This window comes from Neodothiora populina, assembly GCF_041146345.1.
Source record: "Neodothiora populina strain CPC 39397 chromosome Unknown canker_contig_5, whole genome shotgun sequence".
Classification (NCBI taxonomy): Eukaryota; Fungi; Ascomycota; class Dothideomycetes; order Dothideales; family Dothioraceae; genus Neodothiora; species Neodothiora populina.
Genome location: NW_027191405.1, coordinates 1532687 through 1552402, shown reverse-complemented (window position 1 = coordinate 1552402; position 19716 = coordinate 1532687). Strand labels below are relative to the sequence as shown.

Below are 19716 nucleotides of genomic sequence, written 5' to 3'. Positions count from 1 at the left end.
CACAAGATGCATTTATCGTCCCCATTACTTTTACTTCAATCGCTCTGCTTATCTTTGGAGTGCTGCTGTCTGCCCGTCTGCATCCATGCGTTCCAAAAATCTCATTCGAAACAAAAACAAAAACAAAAACAAAAACAAAAAACATCCCAGTTACTGCATATCATGTTTCCATATGCTCTTTTATATACATATACAATTTTTCGTATGGATTTTTTTGCTTTCAGCATCTGATTGGGTTTGTTGAATGTGATTTCTGTGAGGGTGTAGCTTTGATTGTGGATTAATTTGGTTTGTGATCGTCTTGTGTTGACTTTGTCATGTCTTGACCTTGTTTTCGCTCTGACCTCGAACCATGTCACATGTACTCGATGAATATAAATCAGGCAGCTCGACTTCCTCGAGGACAACGATAATTGAAGTGGTTGAGGTAGTCTTTGTGGATGCAAACTTTCAATGTGGCACTCAAGCATGGGTTATTGCTAGTGTTTTTTCTTCTTTGATTTCCGTTGCTACTACGTCCTTTTGAATGCTAATCCTAGAGATACAGAGGGATCCAATTGGAACAGAACGCAATCAGAAAAACACAACAAAATGAACGCCTTGGGCCATGCATGCAGCATATGAAGTAATTTGTCTTGGATCGTCTTATGCAACTTCCCTTCTGTCTTCATCCGTCATGTTATGGACGTAGGAAATGCTTTGCTCCTTTCTGATCCAACACCCTCCTCGCCTCGATCATACTGGGCAGTACGTTCGTGGTGGCATTCAAGGTGGCCGGCGTGGTGGTTATATGGACTGTTTACGTGACATCGCCAAGATACCTCTTGACCAGAAGAGGTGCAGGGCAACCACGCAGTATTTCCCAAATCATCTACTGTCCACCCGTTGATGACGCAGGTCTCTGAGGCGGCTGCATGTCCCTCCTGTCACTCTGATCACCAAAGTTCTCTTTCTTGCTTTGCTGTTGTTGCGGAGCAGAAGCACTGGCGTTGGTGGTGCTGCCGCCACTTGAAGCGGGTCTGGGCAACCAGCCCTTCTCCAGCCAGATGTCGATAAGAGGCATCATGGGCTCCAGCTCCTTGTCGCCGAGCAGACCGAACAGTCTGCCCACATTCACAAAATGGATGAAGCAGGTGTTCAACTCCTTGTAAGCGCCCAGGTGCCAGAACTCCATCCAGTGGCTGTGGTAGATATGAGCGTAGCACCGGAGCATCTGGCGGTAGATGTTGCGAATATCGGCCCCGAAATTAGGAGGGAAGTTGCTCGATTTACCGAGCCAGGTTGCGTTGGGGTCTGCCGAAGCAGATGACAGAGGAGGAGGGGCTGTCGTGGCGGAGAAAGTCTCTGTAGGGAAGAGAGAGGGATCCGTGACTTTGCCTGTTATCCACTTCTGCACGTACGAGATGTATTGAGGTGCAGGGACGCGGACGGATTCTTTGTTGTTGTTGAGCCAAGTGTAAGTTGTGCTGGAGTTGACCTGGGTCAGTTGTGAAGCAGCAGAACAAGAGGGACACCACTTACTTGCCGGCCGTCATGGCAGGGCAGGAGTGAGTATTGCAGATGGGGAGGCCGGTGTTACGGTCCTGCTCTTGTATGATCTTGAGCATACCATCCAATAGACGGTTTTGCTCAACAACTGTGACGACTGTCAACATCCTGTATTTTGTCGGTGGAAAGTGAAAAGGAGAAAAGGATAGTGAGACACACCTTGATGAGCGAGCCATTCCCCCTCTTCTATGAGGACGGGTTTGGCAGCGAGGGTCATGAAGTTGCCCTTGACGATCAATGTGGCGTACTTCTCACGGAAGAAGAAGGGAAGGTTGCGGTGTTGGTTGCCGCCTTCACTGCCAGGGTTGCTATCGAATGACATGGTTGAAGACATGGCGGGGGAGTTGGGGAGTTGCTGAGAGGATAACGGGGTCAAGGACGGAGAAGTCTGATAGACAGGGGAAGAAGCGACGCCAGCGCCCTTGTTCTGCTGTTGATGAGGTTGCTGCGGACCTTTGTTGGACTGGCGTCCAAAGCCACGCCTGAAGAGAGGATGATTAGTAGATGGTCGAAGGGATATGAATGTTTCAAGCAGACAGGACTAAGTGGCAAATGACCACTCTCCTCGTTCCCTTAGGCGCAAGACTCATAAGATTAGGGATCGACAAAGGGCACAGGTAAAATGCAATGGCGTTTGTTGAAGAAAAGCAGTGATTGACATGGCCTGTATTTGATATTTGATGCCTCTTGTTTTGTTTTTGCTGATGCATGCATATATCACGGGCTTAGATGGTCTCGACAACGACGGTCATCAGAAACTCGTAAGAGCACGCCTCCTGTGTTTGCACAGACGATGGTGCTCGAGTATCAACTTTAGATACCCAGAGCTGCTCAGCTATACATTCGACGGGACACCCGAACCATGGCAGTAGGGGCTGGTCCACTGTAGGCACGACGGGGAGGTGTCGTTCAGGGTCCAGAACAAAGGCAAGGCAAGTGGGGACATTGTACAAACATTCCGATGAAGGTTTGACTGCTTGTAGGTGTACAGAAGAACAAGGACTCGATACGAGTGCTTGATGAAGAAGAGAAGGATATACTTACATGTTTGAGAAGAAAGAAGTCATGTTCAATGATGTCCTGTGCGGGACCGCTCTAGATCGACGTTTCCTTGGAGCAAAGCAATAAGACAAATTGGCGAGAAGTGGATAGAGCGAACCAGCCTGCTATCTGCTTCGCACCTGTGCTAGAAGGAGAGTTGACAGAACTCGAAGAAGGCAAGTAAAGGAAGAACAGTGGTCTGGACAAAGTGAACTTGATTGGAATGGAGACGTGAGATGGATTGGGTTGCTTGATGTCCTTTTTGGGGCTCCCCCTGGTTTCCTTGGAGTTTCAGAAGCCACAAGCCAGACCGACACCAAAGGACACCAAAGGCGGCCGGAGGTTGCTGCAGGGTCAGAAGGTGGTCTGTGCAACTTCCTTCCTTTACCTTACAGTACCTTCCTCACAATTATTGTACAGTAGCAGTACGGTATACGCAGTCTATGCACTGTCTATACACAATCTAGGTGTTTTTAGTCCACATTCCGTCACCACATGACCATAATCCATACCTTTTACCGCCGCGCTTCTGTCTAAGCTATCCTCAAGTCCACGACAGGAATACAGCAGCGTAAAGGACATTGCGCCAATCCACTCACGGTTCAATAGCCACCAATCACCACCGCGACGCGACTCTTAGCTACCTGATCCCTTCTGAGGTGACGACGGCGCATCATCACCACTCAATCCCATCATGGCATCCGCCGCTGCTGTCGCCGCTGATCAAGCGCTTTCACCCGATCCCACAAACATTGCTGAGCCCGATGGAATCACCACAGCCATCCTCCCATCAGACGAGAAAGTCCCCGATGATCTGAACCAGGACGACGACGACGACGACGATGACGAAGATATTGTTGTGCGATCAAGGCCCCGCGGACCTCAGATGAACGGCGCGCCGGAAGAGGAGGAAGAGTTGGGCGACGAAGATGATCTTTTCGGCGATGAAGACGAGGATGAAGCAGACGCTCCGTATGTTTCTGCAGACGCCGCGCGCGCAACGTCTAACAGCACGTGCTAACATGGTCCCGCGACTAGTGCACAACAGCGCACGCTTGATGATGCAGATCTAGACTCCGGCGATGACGAAGGTCGTCACGATCGAGTAGGCGATGGCGAGGAAGAGATGCGCGATGAGGAGGAAGAGGAGGAGAGGACATTGGCAGTCATGGAAGCTGGACTAGGCAGACAACCTCTGCCCGAGCCAAGCGACGGCGAGGTATGCATCATATGAGGAATCATATTGCTCGCATCTAATTACTGACCTCTATGACAGATGTATCTCACCAAAGTACCTCGCTTCCTCTCCATAGACCCAAAAGTGTGGAACCTCCTTAGTTACCAGCCCCCTACTGCTGACCACTCTGGCACCACTGGACAAGGCTTCTCACCATACAACACTGCAATGAGCACGGTACACTGGCGCAGGTCACCCTCAGATCCGACAGAGATTCAGTCAAACGCTCGCATACTTCGCTGGTCAGACGGCTCTTTTACCTTGCAATTCGCTTCAAATCCGACTCAACAATTCGTCATCGAGGGAAATCCTCTCGCCCCTCGCCAACAGAACCCCCCAAAGCCAACTCCCACGAGTCGTAAAGCGGGTCAGAAAGAGCACGGTTATGACACTTTCACCTATCTCACCATCCCGGACACACACAACCAGCTTCTTCGCATCACTCACAAAATCACCGCTGGTCTGTCCATCCTTCCCTCAGCTGAGACCACAGATGAGGCATTGGAAAAGCTACAGAACTCGCTTGCCGCAATTGCTCAAGGAAAGAACAAGACTGCCGGAGGCAATATTGAGCTGGTCCAGATCAGCGAGGACCCAGACCTCGCCAGACAAAAGGCAGAAGTCGCTGAGCGAGAAAAGATGCGTGCTCAGAAACGCCGAGAAGCAGCAGAGACCCGCGAGCGCGAGCGAGGCGGACGTGGATTCGGCAGAAGCAGAACAGGCGGCTACGGTGGCGGCGGTCTATCGGCAGCCATGCTCGAGGACGACGAGATGGGTGGTTCTTCAAGACCCAGGGGTAACAAGCCCAAGCAGAACAGACGCCAGAGGAGGAACTCGGAGTATAGCGAGGACGAGGACTTTGGTCACAAGCGCGGTAACTTTGCCAACGACGAATACGACGAGGAAGACGAGTTTATTGCTAGAAGTGACGAGGAAGAGGAGGCCGTGGCCAGCAGTGATGATGATGACGGTATCGTCGAAGAGCCTCGACGGAAGAGCAGCACCAAGCGGGCAAGCCCAGAGGAGGAAGACGACGACGACGACAACGACGCCGAGGGTGAAGATGAACAACAAGTCGTGCAAACGAGCAGAGTCAAGCGAAGGAGGGTCATTGACGATGACGATGAGGAGTAGTGATATATATGTACGAAGAAGTCTGTACTTTATTATATCTACCCTTGACGCTCAAGTAGAAGCCAGAGTTGTATTACAACGGAGCAACCGCTTCTGTTTTTCCAAACTCCGGTTTCTCCCAAGAGCTGATCTATCCGTAAATCGTCAATACTACCACAAATTCACCACTGCTATCCTCCCATGTCCAATCTCCCAAGCTCCCATCACCATTAAGCTCCAGTACCCACCTTATTCCCACCCATTCCCGTCGCCAACATAAACTCCGCAAACTCCGGACCAGGACCCGTTACAAGCAGAAAAGTAAACCCCACTGTGACCTCATTTTCTGGTTCTGGTACCGGGAAAGCAAGCAAGCAATGATGTAAGGTAGACATCTCGTAAACCCCAACCCGTGTGAGTCGTCTCTGCTAGAGAAAGAGAGAGGCTTGCTAGAGACCAGGCCAGCTTCAAGGTAGGTACTGTAGGTAGGGTAGCTGGCATGCAGATGGAAACGTTAAGACTATCCGATTCACTAACACCCTGATACTTCTTCCTCTCTTTCTTACTTCTTGTCTACCATTTACCAGCTTGTTATATACACCACTGTCAATTCCTCATCATCATCATCATAATCATCATCATCATCATCATCACCACCCATCGAAACAACGCCTCACTCGAAACCCTTACCCAATCCACCTTCTCCCATCTCCCACCACAAAATCTCCAACTCTCTTTGAGACCATCCAACCAACACCACCGCCCATCTACCCCCAAAGCGCCACTCAAGAGCAAGAAAGAAAAAAAAATGTCAGCCCAAGCGCCCGCCTTCCCCACCGTCCCCTCAGACGCGCAAACCCCCGAGCAGAATCGCGGCGTCTTCGAGCAAGAGCACAAGAAGCACGAGTGCCACCACTACATGCGGACCTACGGAGGCAAAGTGGCCAACGCTGCCATGTTTGGGTTTGGAGCTACGTTGGGCGCCGATGCTGCTAATGCTGTTGTTGGGGATATGAAGGTTTGTTTCTCTTCTCTTGTTTTTCTGGTTCTCATGTTTCTTTTGGGGGGCTATGGAGGGAAAGGCGAGGGTTGAGGAGAGAGATTGGAGTTTTGTAGAGGCTGACTTTGCATGTGCTAGGAATGGTGGAGACACTGAGACGGCGAACTGAAACCATGAGTCCATCTAGGACAAGGAAGGAATGAAAAGGGAGAATGACAAAAGAAAAGCTAGTCCATGAGGCTCACGAAATACACAATATCTAGAAACCAGCTGGCGAATATATACGGAGTAATCAATATATGAAGAACGGGCATGTGCGAACACAGGACAAGACTAGACAGAAGCCAGAAAACACATAATGAATCAACAACCTGAGATTCAAACCCTTTTTAATGAACATCACTTTTACAACTGCATTTGGTGTCAATCATTGCGTTTGAGACACCGCCATATCCTCTTCTCAGGCCAAGAAGCACAGTATCAGGCTAGCACATGTGCGGTATCGTCGTGAGACGCATCTATTGCCAGTATCTGGACCCCGTGGTCGCTGCGTCCAGGTCTTGCAATACTCATGTGTGTATATATGTATGTACTGTATAGCATCCATCGACCGTGTAAATGCCGTAATACGATATCTACCAGACGTCAAGACATGATATCTACAGATCATCAATAAGACACGACATCTATGTAGAGAGAAAAAGATCATCAGCTCGAACAACCAAAGACGAAGGATAGAAGGAAAGTTCCCCCTAATAATTCCCCTTTGGCACCCCTCATACCACCCATTCCTTGCCACAACTTTCCTTGCCTGATCAGAAGCATAACGGAGAGATAAACAAAAAAGAGATAAAAATCAGAACAAATCCCTCATAATCCTACTCAGTTCATCCTCATCTCCAAATCCCACAAACTCCGCAAGTCCCTGCTCCTGCTGCTGTTGTGTCCTCGCGTCATCTTCGCTTCTGTTCATCATGTCATATCCACCCGGGGGGCCAGCAGCAGGCCCGTTGACCCCTGGCCCGACAGCCCCGTCGATACCATTGAACCCGCTATATTGCTGTGCCCCAATACCAGCAGCAGCAGCGGCGGCGGCGGTGCTCGCGCCCGCGGCCTCGAACAGGCGCGTCAAGTCGCTGACCATGACGTCGGGCGAGCCAGAGGAGACTGTCGAAACAGATGCCCAGAGGGGCGTTGCGGGGCCTGCGACGGAGGCGTTGGACGCCATGTTGTTGTTGTTGGCGTTGTTGTATATGGCTGATTCGTCGACGTTGTGGCCTGCTAGCCCGGCCATTGCCACTGCTGCTGAGTGGGAGGGGTCTTCGTGTAGGGTGTTGCTCATTTGCTGCTGGAGTTGTTGCTGGTGTAGTTGCTGTTGTTGGGATCGTCGAGATAGTGAGGAGTGGGAGATGCGAGGCGAGGAGAGGCTTTGTTGTTGGGTGCTTTCGAGAATGCCTGAAGAGGGTTTTCGCTGGTCTTGCTGCGGCTGCATGACGAGTCCCAGCTTGGGTCCTACTTCCTTTAGTACCCTTATCGTCTTCCATAGCCTTTTGCTGACCCAGCTGTCTTTGCTGAAGCCTCGCACCAGTTCAAGAGCCATGTAGAATTCTTCTCGCACTTGTTCCGCAAACATCGCTGGTGTATGAGAGACGGCTAGAAACAAGACAGCCAGGGCTGAAGTGAGAAAAGCGTTGAAGAGCGCTTGTGATGTGCGGTACAGACTCGTGGTCTGGTTCAGCATGGTCAGCATCCGGACTGTGTCCTTGGCGACATCGACGACCGTCTGCGCCTGTTCTCTGTTGTACAGGATAGAGCTGACGGAGTGCAGGACTGGTCTGTAGATGAGAATGCGCATGGCGTTTTTGCGCAAGTACAAAATTATCTGGAGGCGGTGTTGGCCCTGTGTCAGGGGCTTGTTCTCGGAGCCCTGACGTGACGATAGCGGAGCACCGGGGAAGAGCCCTTCGTAGCGGAGGAGGTCGGGCAATGCTCGATGCCAATTCACAATCTGGAAGTCGAGATATGCAATCTCTTCGCTGCTCACTTGCTTCTTGGACGTGTCTGTCCCCATTGTGTGCCACACTTTGCTGGCTATAGCGAAGTGCGCTATCATAGCCGTGAGGTAAGGAGATGAATTCTCGTCCTTTGCGGCTGTCAGTCAAGACCAAGTCAGAGGGTTTGGAATGTGCGATGACTCACTGGCTTTGGTAGATCCGGGTCGATGTCGGAGTCTTGCAATGCAAAAGGCATGCCGGTGCCGAAGCTCCATCTCCTGTCAAGACAATAGATGGCCCAGAAGAGTAATACAATCGATTGACGCTCTTCATCAGGCAACGCATCGTACGTCTCTCTCTTGTGCAGGCCCAATTCGATGCAAAGACGGACTGTAAGCCCAATAACGCGCCATGATCTTGCCTCGTTGTCGCAATGGAAGTCGTACATGGCCTGCAAGATATCAGTAAAAGATCAACAAAAGGAATCGTACTAGGTTCACATACCGCGAGCGCAAGCATCCGAACACCCTTGAATCCAGCATGTCCAAGCAACAACGCATCCACAGATGGCTGAACATACGTGTACATTCTCCTCCCCAAGTTGCTCTTGCCTCTTCCCTCGAGTACCATAGCAGTAGACATGACCAACTTCAAAATATTGGTATTTTCATCGTCAATGCTATCCGATCCCGGCATGTTCGTCTGAACGAAGCCGTTCCGTAGCGCAGCTTCCATCCACGTGTAGAGAGAATTGATATGAGCGATCAGGCGAGGGATGCGCAGCGTAGGGTACATCGAGTGCATCTCGTCTTCGTAGACCCGGACCAGACGTATGGCCTCTTGACGCGAGATCAGCCAGATGGGGTCTTTGGCGGGATGTATGGTCAATTCTGACGGAGGGCTGTGTGATGGCGAGACGTCTCTCGTGTTTGAGCCGGTGGCGCCATCGTCGGTAGGGGTGATTCCCATGGACTTCAGGCTGTCTTTCGCGACGCCGAGATTGAACTGCGTGCTCGTAGGCCCAGCAAACGTAGGGCGAAGCGGCGCTTTTGGTGCATCTGGGGTACGCAATGGGCCACGAGCAGCAGACGGCGGTGCTAACAGGTCTGGTGCAGCCTGTGCATTCACGGCAGAGCGAGGGTCATTCAGCATCGAGTCCTGCTGCAACACAGGATCAATCTGAGGCTGCGATGTCGCCAGCATAGTGCGCATGGCATTGAGGTTCGCGAACAGCGTCTCGACCTGATCCTGAAGTTTGCTGATCTGTTGCGACATGGTCCTATACTCCTCCGAGTCCTTGAAACTGGTCGAGCAGCAATTGGGCGCATATATACATTCCAAGTTGAGGTTCCCACATCGCTGGCATGGTGTTTGACCATTGCATTTGATTTTTCGTCTCTTGCATTCATTGCTATTACCACGCCCGCCCAAAATGGCCTCTATCAGCACACGATCTCACGATAGTGAAACAAAAGGATATGTTGTTTTTCAGGACTTTCTGGGACATTGCATACCATGCTATGGAGATATAACGATTCCTTTTCGCGCGTCCTTGTGCTGCCGCTGCGCCTTTTCCTCCTCCGCCTGAACCGCTCTCTCCATCTTTCTCTCCTGGGCCACTGCCGTTGCCATCGTCTTCCATGCTCTTTCTCTTCGCGGAAGGTCGACTATACTGACCCCCAGGAGGGCCTGCGTATGAAGCCATACACAACTGCAGTCCGATTCGAGTCTCTCTTGTGAGTCTTGCAAATCAGATCCTGATATGAACAAGTCAACCTGTTTCGGGTGTGCGATTCTACTCGTCAATGTCGCGACATACACAAACCATCAATTTATACAATCGAAGGCTTCGCGAGAAGTGCCCGATTTCTGAATGTCGCGTCTACTTCGTATTCCATCTTGGCTGTTTCGGGAATGCATGACCGATGCGGGGTTTCCGTGTGGGGAAAAGGCGAGTGGTGCTGGTAAGCGAAAGTCTCATTGTTCGTTGTATAGTCAATCAGATATCACTGCATACCTGGAACGGTATTTTGTTTTGCTCAATTATGATTTCTACTGTAAAGATGTACTCCCTTGTGACTACCTTGAACGGCGATTACTTATTACTATGGACGATGCTTTGGGACATGGAACGTATACTCTCGATTTCAAGATAACTGCCAGAAGCGAACCACGAGCCCTATTTTCTCCTCGATTTTGACTTTTGCCTTCTCCATCCCATCTCCCATGTGCTACCAATATGCATGTGAAGCTGCCTTGCAGACACATCTAGAGGTAGCTGGAATCGACGTAGGAAGCCGAGGCGTAGTTGCTGCCAAGAACAGTGGTGATGGCAATGGCCTTGGAGATCTTCTTGGAGAAGCTGGCTCTGGTTCCCTCGGATCCTGCGCCGCTGTTGTTGTACTCCTCGAAGGTTGCGTCTGCGGTGTTGGGGGTAGTAGGGTTCCACTCAGCCCAGCCCGCGCTGTTGATAGCATCGGTCATTGAAGTGTTCTGGACGATGACTCTAGCGTAGGCAGCCCAAGGACGACCGAGGTAGAAGGCACCCTTCTTGATGGTAGCACCAGAGGCGGCAGCGATGTTGGAGCTGTCGATGACATAGTAGCTGCCGTCCGAAGAAGAGGGACGTCCAGAGGCAGTCACGTAACCGAGAGTGGCTTCGGCAAGGCGGATATCGCAGCCAGTGAACCAAGCCTGAGCGTGCTGTCCGAAGATGAAGTCGGTGGCACCCTCAATGTAACACTTGGAGTAGAGCTGAGCACCGGACTGAGCAAGGATGGTGTCTTGGAAACCGGTGAACTTGCATCCATAGTAACCTTGGTTCTACACAAAAGGAACGTATCAGCGAACGAGAAACCATCGCCAAGGCCTTAGGCATTTACTTACACCCTTGTAAGCAGAGAGAGCGAGAGCCTGGTGACCAGCAGCACCAACAGTATTGGCGACGTTGACGTTGTACATCTTGAAGTTCTCGGTCCAGACACGGAGGGTGGCGGTCAAGTCGTCGGTGGTGACATCCTTGTAGGCAATGGCGTGGGTGATGGTGACCTTGTTGTTTTCGTACGAGGAAGTGTCGGTGGTGTAGCCATAGATGGTCAACTCAGCCTTGCGAGACGGGATGTAGACCTGCTCGTTGTAGGTGCCGGGCTCGATGAAGATGCTCTGTGCAGTGGTCGAACTAGTAGAGAGAGCGTTGACAGCATCCTGAATCTTGGTGTACTTACCACCGCTGCCGACGACGAGAGCACCAGATGGAGCGCTGGTTCGGACGCTCTTGGCGGCGGCCTTAGCAGGAGTGGGTGCCGCAAAGGCTAGACCCAGGTTGAGCAGCACGAAGGCTGCCTTGAAGAGCATAATTGCTTGATTGAAGCGAAAGTCTTGAACGAAGGGCACTGTAGACCGGCTACAGGAAAAAGATGATAGGGATAGAGAAAGCTGTATGAAGAGTGATAGATCCCTGCCTTGCATGGGCATGAGGCACTTACTATATACTCCTTCGAGGTTGTCTACAGTGCACGTTTCTTCACAGTAGCGCCGACAGCAGCTTCATGTAACTTGCCTATGTGTGAAACACCAGCTAAAGGTGTGCCGCCTTGCAAACCTCAGACTCGGTCACTTCATGGTGGTCCATAAGTGAGAGCAACGCCGGCTCTAGAACGGATGTGCATCCCACGTCTAGCCAAGCTCAAAAGCTTGTCCTGCGCTACATCGCGTGCCGCAATGCTTTTCCAATTAGCTTATATTCGATAGCAAGCGGCTAATCTCGTGCATCCCGATGGCAATATGCAAAGAGATCACACTTGGTCACAAGGAACAGTATGAACAATGAGGAGAAATTGACCGAGACAATCAAGCTGAGACAAATTTCCCCGCAAGCTTGTGTGCGATTCGGGATGGGAAACATGCTGGAGGCTCAGTGCACGCGACACTTCGCTAAAGTTGTCTGAATCTCCTACACTGGGCTCCCGCTAAATGCGTGCTGCTCATTCGGATGATTAGAGAAGTCCTCGAGTAGGGACCTGGCTGATCCATAGATGACTCCATTGGCGTGAGCAGTGCACGTGGGTTGCACGGCAATATATCCGAACTTACTCAATGAATTGATCAACATGTGATTAGTCCTCAAAGTCCTTCCATCAGCATCTCATTCGCTGTTGGTGCGGCATTATGGGCGGACTGCGTCCATAGCGGGGTGACTTCGCGAACAGAAACGCCTCAGACACGTTTTGAAGAACTGTTCGACCTTTCAGCTAAAGAGCAACGTGGCAAAACCGACCCTGAATCGATAGTATGTGTACAAAGCTAGATAAAGTGTTCGCAAAATCTGCTGTTCCATACTATAGCAATAAGCAGGCGGAGAATTGCAACTAGAAGTCACAGCATTGACTCACGCAAGGGGCGGTATACTATGTGACACACTATATTGCAGGTGTGTGTAGTCTGAACACTTTCACATAGTACGGTACAAGTATTAGCCACACCTAGGCTCAGGGGACAAAGAAATAACTAACCGAGAAGACAGCGCAGAGAACGCGGCAAGGATTAATCTAATCGTGATAACACTCCATTTGTTAATTGTGCATGGAAACAGGATGATGCAAGAAAACCACCATATTTCTCGCACAAAGCTGCACCTACTTCGACTCTAGAACAGCCTAAGAAGGGCCACTTCATCAAACCGAGGAATAGATTCATTCAGATGGTGTAAAAGGGGCATATGGCGATTGGACCATCGAGATTACTGTCACCCAATCTTCATATAGCATGCTATAAAAGCTGTTGATTTCGAGACGAACTTTATTATCCCGGCCATATTGACAATGTCATGCATGCAAAATACTTTTCATATTCGCTTTATTGATCGTTGCAAAATCTGTCACCTAGCTTCGTCGTCCACGTCTAGCACGGCACGGACTCGAGCGGTACGCGAAAAAGACGAACTAACCTCGAAGTCCTGTCTGTATCCATGAGACGTCGAAACGCGCGACCTGTCGATTGACTGCACTCACTTCAACATTCAACAAGATCATAGTCCATCTATCTAAAGGTTGATTTGAAGTCCTACAGTCGCGTTCATCACGCTGTTGCCATAGAAGAACTCGGTACCCGCGTTTCCGACGTTAACATAGGTACTCTCCTTGAAGGTACCGTGGTTGACCATGGCCTCGAGCCAGTCCTTGATGTCCCCTGAGAAAGAACCCGTGAACTGCTTGTCAGGAAGAAGCGAAGACACCGTGATGCCGGTATCCGTGTTCTTGTCCTCGTAAAGCTTCCATGAAGTGCCGTAGAGGTTATCGATGGTAGCGACAGGGCCACTGGGCCAGCCAATGGGCAATTGACCACCTTCATACTGCAGCCAAAGCATGAGCTCGTGAGCGGATGAGGACGTGCTGTCACCCTTGGTGTCCGAGGTCATGAAGTCGAAGCAGACATTGCCCTTGAAAGCTGTACTGTTCGATCTGGTCCATTCATAGGTAGCAGGAATAGACTTGATCGCGGAGATCTGAGTCTCAAGATTTTGGGTGAGACCGATGAAGGAATACCCCTTGGGAACGTTGTTGGTTGCTTCGACGTATTGAATATCCGTGACACTAGACCAAACGACCTCGGCAGTGCCGCTAGTGGAAGTAGTCTGCGAGCCATAATTGGTGCATTGGGTGCCAACCATTTGATTGGCATTGTATAGCATATTGAAAACAATCCATGGTGTTCCTGATAGAATCAGGCTGTCCGAATTACCGCAAAGGTCTGTAGCCGGCTGAGATGCCGCGCGAGAGATTGTGTCCCATGAACCCCATGGGAAGGCAAGTGCCGGCGCTGCCAGAGCGCTGAGGGCAAGTACTTTAGTGAATGTGGAAGACATAATGTCCAAGAATAGAAAAACAAGCGAACGAATGAGTGACTTGAAAAGAGCGGCGGATATAAGGGAGCAGAAATGGAAAGCGATAGGATTCCCACAAGCTCTTTAAAGGCATTTCATTCGCGATCTCATCGCTGTGTTGTTCAGTGGTCTTACGACGAGGTCCTGATTATGCGGATACAATTTTCTTGGCGGTATGGGTGAAGGGCCTGAAACGGGCTTAACCGGGGCTTGAAACGAAGATCATCCGCCGAGAAAATATCGGCTCTCGGCAATGTTTCGATTGCGATATAAGCGAGACGAATTCCGACGATGATAAGGCCTGGATTGTGATGGATGGACAAACAGCCGCAACCAGTCGATTCAGAATTGTAGTATTTGCGGATCGAAGGTCGCTGTCAAGCTTCCTTGTGAAGCAGAGGATATGCAAGGTAAAGTCGTTCAAGTACCCTCTTAATAAATGCGACTGGTATTTGCGATGCAACGGTTGCAGTCGTCGGTGCAGGACGATGGCGGCCCATGAGCAATCTCACACGAGCGGGAGCATGTGCTCACCAAAGTATAATAGAGCAACTTGCAAAGCTGCCTCGGTGCCAATGCTGGTTACTCAAGCGTGACCAGCCTCGAATGATTGTTCGAACCATACCATAGAACTTGTGACTCCTGCGCACGCCAGCATGAGTGACATGAGAGGCAGTGTGCGATGTGTATGACAGTCAATGGATAACGTCAGATTATTGACAAGACAAGACTCCATGGTCGAGGTTTCTAGATGTGATATGACCCAGGAAATCTCGTGTGTAGTAGTCCTGGAGTTTCGTCCAGGACTCATCAACCATTCCTGGTTCGGAGAAGCTGTAATTGTCAGACTTGGATAAAGACTAATAAATCGATCAAGACTCAAGCGACGGACCTCCCACCTCGAGGAGCGAAGCCGAATCCGCCCCGACCGCTACCGTCTGGACCCCGTGGGGCTCGGATAGGTTGCTCCTCCCGTGGTGGACGAGGTCGTGGGCTCTGAGAAGCAGGCTTCGAGGTGTACGCTGGGTCAAAGAGCTGCTTCTGAGGGGGTGTGACTTGGGCGGGCGAGTGTGCAGCAGACGAGGGGCGACTGTCCTTGCCACCACGAGCACGACCTCTGCGAGAAGAATTTCTGGAGTCGAAATTGCGGTTTTGCAATGCAGCCGAAGAGTCGCGATTGGGAGAGGATGGTGCTGGTGATCCGAACAAACGTTGACGGACTTCGGCGTACTTTCTCTGCTTTTCCTCTCGCTCGATGGTGGCCTTGCGCTGCCTCTCTAAGAAGTCGACTTCTCTTCTCTTTCTCTCTTCTTCCTCGCTGTCATCGCCATCGTCCAGAACAGCAGCTGGCGTGCTACTGCCAGATTGTTTGGTTGTCTTGGCACTTTGAGGTTTTCGACTGAGCACAGTGACGATAGGCTTGAAGTCGGCCGTCCTGACAGGGGTAGCGGCGGTCTTGGTCTCGAGGAAACTGAAGCGTTCGGGCTCTTCGGCGGCTTGCCAGAGCTGCTTGTTGGCTTCCTGATGTTGGGCTCTGCGTTCTGCACGAGATATCTTAATGGGTTGTTGGGGTTCGGTATCAATTGTGGATGTCTGGCAGAAGTTAGCAACGCATTTCATATACATTTCATACACAGAAAAAAGAATGGGAGAATTACATCAGCTACATTTACCCAATCATCATCCCATGCATCGGGGACTTTGCCCATCTTTTCTGGTTTGTTGGACTACCGCTCGGGCAGGTCCCTACGACTGAGGAAAGGATGCACAGGATGAATGGCATAAATTATTGTGCAAAGCAGTATCCTATCCTATCCCTGGCTTCAGGAATACTTCGTAGTGGGAGTACTCGGTGTATCGCCTTTGCTTGGATCCTGCTGATATAGAGCCGGAAATCCACAACATCAGGTGTTGCAGCAATTGGCACACTTATTGACCGTGACTGCCCCACACTTTAGGCACTTTTGGCCGCTTTATCTGCCAAGTCTCGCTTCCCCACGACGTCATGCTTTGACTGTTGCCCTTTTGGATCAACGCGCGAACCTTCTTCTGCTCCAGCTGGGTCGGAGGGTGGAAGGTGCAAGCAATAGCAACCAGCCAGGGCAGGCACGGCAGTCAAAGCATCCATTCCAGCGTTTCGAAGGTTAGTGAAACACTGTTTTGTATCATTATCATTATCATCATCATCATCATCATCATCAGCTTCTTCCTCTTCTTTTCGTGCTCTCTTGCCCTTTCCCATGTTCGAAGTCCTCGCCCATATCTCTTAAGTTATCAATTCACACGATCTCATTTCAAATATCACAAATTGATCATGTCAAGTAAGGACTACCTGCCCACACATCTCCATGTCTCCTCTGTCGGCATTGAAGTCCCCGAATTAGAAGTGATGTTTATTTCTACGATACACTCTTGTCGCGATGCGATCCTCATTCCCTCTTGCCATTTCGCTAAGTCGACAAAAATGGAACAGACTTCAGCTTTACCGACACGGACGGTGACAGTCAGATGAATACCACAGACGAGGTGGATCTAGCAACTCCAGACGAAGCCATCGATCGCCCCTCAACACCACCCACACAACGCCTTCTCCCATCTGAGCTCTCTCCCCCCGACTCACAGGGAGGCGTGTCTCTCCACTCGGACCCTGTTGCCTCTGCTATGCCCACAGTAGCCCTCGCTGCTTCTGGTGCGAACGCCAACGGGAAGCGACCCCGTGATCTCTTAGACACCAGTACGGAAGAGTCCAGTATGACTATTCAGGCCAACGGTGTGCGCACCGATGTAGCAGGCAGTGACCAGACGCCGGCTTCTACTCTAGCACATTCATTGCCACCCAAGGTCCATGCTGCTAGTGGCTATTCCTACACGTGCCCCGAGGATGCACCAGGTTATGCCTGGCAAAACAGAAAAGCCCAAGAGGAAGCCGGTCGGTCCTGGGAACAGGGTGTTGTCAACAAAGATAGGACAGTCGGTAGTGAGTCATCTCGCCACTTTACCGGCCCAGGGAAACGGCTTACGGAACCATACATCTGACATCCTTATAGCTCGTTACGGCGATCCATTTGAGATGGCCGACAGAGAGGCCGCGATGATGAGACGAGCCGTCGCCGACCCTTCTATGCCTACTGCAGCATAACCGCCATGGATGCGCAGCATTGACTTACCCTTCCAGCCCCACGTAAAGCATGCTTCTCGCTGGTCACACCTGCATGTCAATAGCCATGCTTCATGGCGCAACTCTGCTGTCGACAGCAATACAATAATGATGCCACGAAAGCCAACGCCCCCGTATGTCACCCGGTCCCATGCATATTCCACCGCGCCAAAAAGAATGGCAGCATTTGATGCGCTGCTGTCACTCTTATGAGCTGAGGTCATACCATTGCCAGTCAGCGTGGTGGGTATCTCGATGTCCAACAGGAAAAGTGTACCAGTCTTGGACCATGCTCTTCAACCACTCGAAAATTACGGAGCTTGAGAGCGCTTTGATCCATGCACTAAGGAGGCAGTACCCACTTGAAGTTGGTTAAGTTTGCAGTATGAACATAGACTCAGACACGATCAAGACGTCAAATTGCAAATACAGAATGTTGGCGGACGTCTTTAGAGACTTGATTTGACACCAAATGATACCCTCTCTCCCAAGACTCCGTCAAGTGTCCCCCGTATTCGAAATGTCCAATCCTCTTCACGTAGTTCCTTTCGCTCGTGTACTGACTGTCTAATCGCTCCGATTACCCGCGTCATCGTCATCATCATCACCGTCCGCTTCATCCAGTGCTTCATCACGCTCGATTTGCCTCTGGATCCTCTCGTCCTCATCTTCAATCGGGTCTTCATCCTCTCCTCCTTCTTCGTTCTCGCCCTCCTCATCTTCCACATCGTCCTCTTCCTCTTCTTCGTCTTCCTCGACATCATCGTCCTCCATCTCCTCATCCTCATCGACATCGCCTTCGTCGTCTTCGCCATCGACACCCTCTCCTCCATCCGCCGAAGACCGACGTACCTTCTTCGCCGGACGAGAGTCATCGCCTTCGGCATCAGAGGACCCGTTAACAATATTGGTAATATTCGCTTTCGCGGTCGCTGATGACGTCTTAGGTTTTGAGGCTGATGACGACGAAGTCGTTGTTGTTGCCTCTGCTGTAGCTGTAGCTGTGGATGTAGTCGCCGCGCCGTCGCCCGCGTTCGCTGACGCTGTTGCTGCCGATGTCGGGTCCTCGGCGGAAGAGTCAGGACCGGTGCCCGCTGCTGCTAGTTTGTCTGCTTTCACCTTCCGGCGGTACGAGTTGCGTTTGTCGCACTGTACTGTGTTGTATTCTGATTTTGGATTTTCATTAGTGAGAGTGCGCGGATTGGAAATTGAGCTTTGTGAGGGGAATGCAGTGTGGGGGGAAATAATGAGCAGTGGAGTGTCTATCGTCGTCCTCTTCTTCTCGAAAATGATCGCGAATGACAAGGGAAGGTGGTTCTCTGACATGAATAAGGCCCATCGCGTGAAAAGTCACAAGGAAAGTAGAAGACAGAGATTTTCACAGAGGGTTGAGCCTCTGAAGCGATGTAGCTCATGAAAATGAAAAAAGTCGTGCGCGAGCGATATTTGTAAGGATCTTCTTGTCATGAACAGGGGCAGAAGAAGAATTGTGCAGGAGATGAGCAGAACGGCAGTATATTCTTACTGAAGAAGAACATACATCAGAGAGAATAAAAAGAGGGAATTCGACTTACTCTTGAGCTCTGCCTCGATTCTTGGAATCATAAACTCGAACTCCGTGTCTCGAAGGGCGACTATCACATCTGGCGGCTGTATCGTCTTCTTGCCTGCCCCCGTAGCATTCTCCATTGCGCTAGTAGAGACTCTCGTCAGTATGATATTTCACTTTCACTGCATGATCTGCTGGTAGGCAGCACACTGCCGACCAAAAAGCAAGTTTCATATTCTCGGCCGCTCGTGTAGGTACAGGGGAGAGAAAGAAAAGGCGATGGACATACTTGCTAGCCAGATAGTTCACAAAGACAGTAGCGCTCTTGCTCAGCGCGCTCAAGGCATCTTTCTGGATCTGCGTGTTGGGAGGCAAGACGCCTTTTGCTAATCGCGAGATCATGGTCCTGGGTAGACTGAGATCCTGCATCCCAGTTAGAGGTCAGCATACATACCACATGCTTCACGTCTTCTTGCATGACTGCATGCTCAGGCTCGACGTAGAATTGGTCATGGTAGCGAGGTACTTGTCCCCGAGGCGGGTGACAATTCGCCCATGAAACGGGCGCAAGAGTATGAAGAAAAGATAGATCCATACCTCGACACTCATTCCTGTCGACTCCCTAGGGGCGCGAGTAGTTGTGGTGGGCGAGCCCTCGTCGCCCGTGGCTCCATTATTCGACACGATCGAGACATTTGATTTTCGGCTTGGCATGATTGCAGAGTGAACTGATAGATAATATCCTTGGTGTGTACGAGCAATGAACGCTCCCAAGAGTGCTTCGAAAGATTCTGTTAGATTAGTATGGTCCACGATATGTCAATGTCGAAATGTTTCGGAAATCTAATGAAAGCGCAGTGAGGTTGGGTGTGTGGCGAGGGGAGATAAGATGCTCGTGGAGAAAATGTAGATGCAGTAGAGCGTTGTTGGTGCTGGGGCTTTCGGAGGTGGAGGCGCGGGTTCGGGTGTTCACCTTTTGGAGGGACGCGAGCAAAGTTCCTCGAACACGCGTCGCGGCGCGCGCAATGCCTATAACGGAGCTAATTGCTTCAACCCGGATTTCACAATACAATTGAAGCAATATTCACCATGAGTTAACATGGCATATTATGACAGTGGATTATGAAAATGTTCTTTTTGTCTCTCTCTCATTACTTGATTGAAAGTTTGTTCATTTCATTATCATTATGCTCTAG

The 19716-nt window shown here is 50.7% G+C and overlaps 9 protein-coding genes across 12 annotated transcripts; 3 read left to right on the top strand and 6 right to left on the bottom strand.

Annotated features, from left to right (window-relative positions):
- Window positions 1-871: 871 nt before the first annotated feature.
- AAFC00_005518 (uncharacterized protein) lies at window positions 872-2615 on the bottom strand (the record flags this gene model as incomplete). Its single annotated transcript, XM_069345311.1, has 4 exons — window positions 872-1466; window positions 1522-1636; window positions 1708-2030; window positions 2593-2615. 4 exons carry the CDS (start codon window positions 2613-2615, stop codon window positions 872-874), a joined length of 1056 nt encoding a protein of 351 aa, XP_069203140.1.
- Window positions 2616-3283: 668 nt separating this feature from the next.
- On the top strand, window positions 3284-4960 carry AAFC00_005517 (uncharacterized protein; the record flags this gene model as incomplete). Its single annotated transcript, XM_069345310.1, has 3 exons — window positions 3284-3561; window positions 3628-3808; window positions 3866-4960. The coding sequence occupies 3 exons, from the start codon at window positions 3284-3286 to the stop codon at window positions 4958-4960; spliced, it is 1554 nt and encodes a 517-aa protein (XP_069203139.1).
- Window positions 4961-5747: 787 nt separating this feature from the next.
- Window positions 5748-6095, top strand: AAFC00_005516 (uncharacterized protein; the record flags this gene model as incomplete). Its single annotated transcript, XM_069345309.1, has 2 exons — window positions 5748-5957; window positions 6078-6095. The coding sequence occupies 2 exons, from the start codon at window positions 5748-5750 to the stop codon at window positions 6093-6095; spliced, it is 228 nt and encodes a 75-aa protein (XP_069203138.1).
- Window positions 6096-6795: 700 nt separating this feature from the next.
- Window positions 6796-9638, bottom strand: AAFC00_005515 (uncharacterized protein; the record flags this gene model as incomplete). 2 transcript variants are annotated; one of them, XM_069348250.1, is made up of 5 exons in its annotated part: window positions 6796-7284; window positions 7435-8082; window positions 8139-8384; window positions 8438-9344; window positions 9448-9638. In XM_069348250.1, the coding sequence occupies 5 exons, from the start codon at window positions 9636-9638 to the stop codon at window positions 6796-6798; spliced, it is 2481 nt and encodes an 826-aa protein (XP_069203136.1). The 2 variants fall into 2 exon arrangements, with proteins under 2 accessions (XP_069203136.1, XP_069203137.1); XM_069345308.1 differs by having other exon boundaries at window positions 9448-9575.
- Window positions 9639-10201: 563 nt separating this feature from the next.
- Window positions 10202-11287, bottom strand: AAFC00_005514 (uncharacterized protein; the record flags this gene model as incomplete). The annotated part of the gene is made up of 2 exons (XM_069345306.1): window positions 10202-10756; window positions 10820-11287. The coding sequence occupies 2 exons, from the start codon at window positions 11285-11287 to the stop codon at window positions 10202-10204; spliced, it is 1023 nt and encodes a 340-aa protein (XP_069203135.1).
- Window positions 11288-12974: 1687 nt separating this feature from the next.
- AAFC00_005513 (uncharacterized protein) lies at window positions 12975-13796 on the bottom strand (the record flags this gene model as incomplete). The annotated part of the gene is made up of 1 exon (XM_069345305.1): window positions 12975-13796. One exon carries the CDS (start codon window positions 13794-13796, stop codon window positions 12975-12977), a length of 822 nt encoding a protein of 273 aa, XP_069203134.1.
- A 731-nt stretch (window positions 13797-14527) lies between these two features.
- Window positions 14528-15523, bottom strand: AAFC00_005512 (uncharacterized protein; the record flags this gene model as incomplete). Of its 2 annotated transcripts, XM_069345303.1 has the most annotated exons (3): window positions 14528-14648; window positions 14707-15407; window positions 15473-15523. In XM_069345303.1, 3 exons carry the CDS (start codon window positions 15521-15523, stop codon window positions 14528-14530), a joined length of 873 nt encoding a protein of 290 aa, XP_069203132.1. The 2 variants fall into 2 exon arrangements, with proteins under 2 accessions (XP_069203132.1, XP_069203133.1); XM_069345304.1 differs by lacking the exon at window positions 14528-14648 and having other exon boundaries at window positions 14694-15407.
- A 605-nt stretch (window positions 15524-16128) lies between these two features.
- On the top strand, window positions 16129-16953 carry AAFC00_005511 (uncharacterized protein; the record flags this gene model as incomplete). Of its 2 annotated transcripts, XM_069345302.1 has the most annotated exons (3): window positions 16129-16135; window positions 16288-16791; window positions 16862-16953. In XM_069345302.1, 3 exons carry the CDS (start codon window positions 16129-16131, stop codon window positions 16951-16953), a joined length of 603 nt encoding a protein of 200 aa, XP_069203130.1. The 2 variants fall into 2 exon arrangements, with proteins under 2 accessions (XP_069203130.1, XP_069203131.1); XM_069348249.1 differs by lacking the exon at window positions 16129-16135 and having other exon boundaries at window positions 16323-16791.
- A 585-nt stretch (window positions 16954-17538) lies between these two features.
- AAFC00_005510 (uncharacterized protein) lies at window positions 17539-19234 on the bottom strand (the record flags this gene model as incomplete). Its single annotated transcript, XM_069345301.1, has 4 exons — window positions 17539-18137; window positions 18546-18664; window positions 18810-18943; window positions 19118-19234. The coding sequence occupies 4 exons, from the start codon at window positions 19232-19234 to the stop codon at window positions 17539-17541; spliced, it is 969 nt and encodes a 322-aa protein (XP_069203129.1).
- Between the last annotated feature and the right edge of the window lie 482 nt (window positions 19235-19716).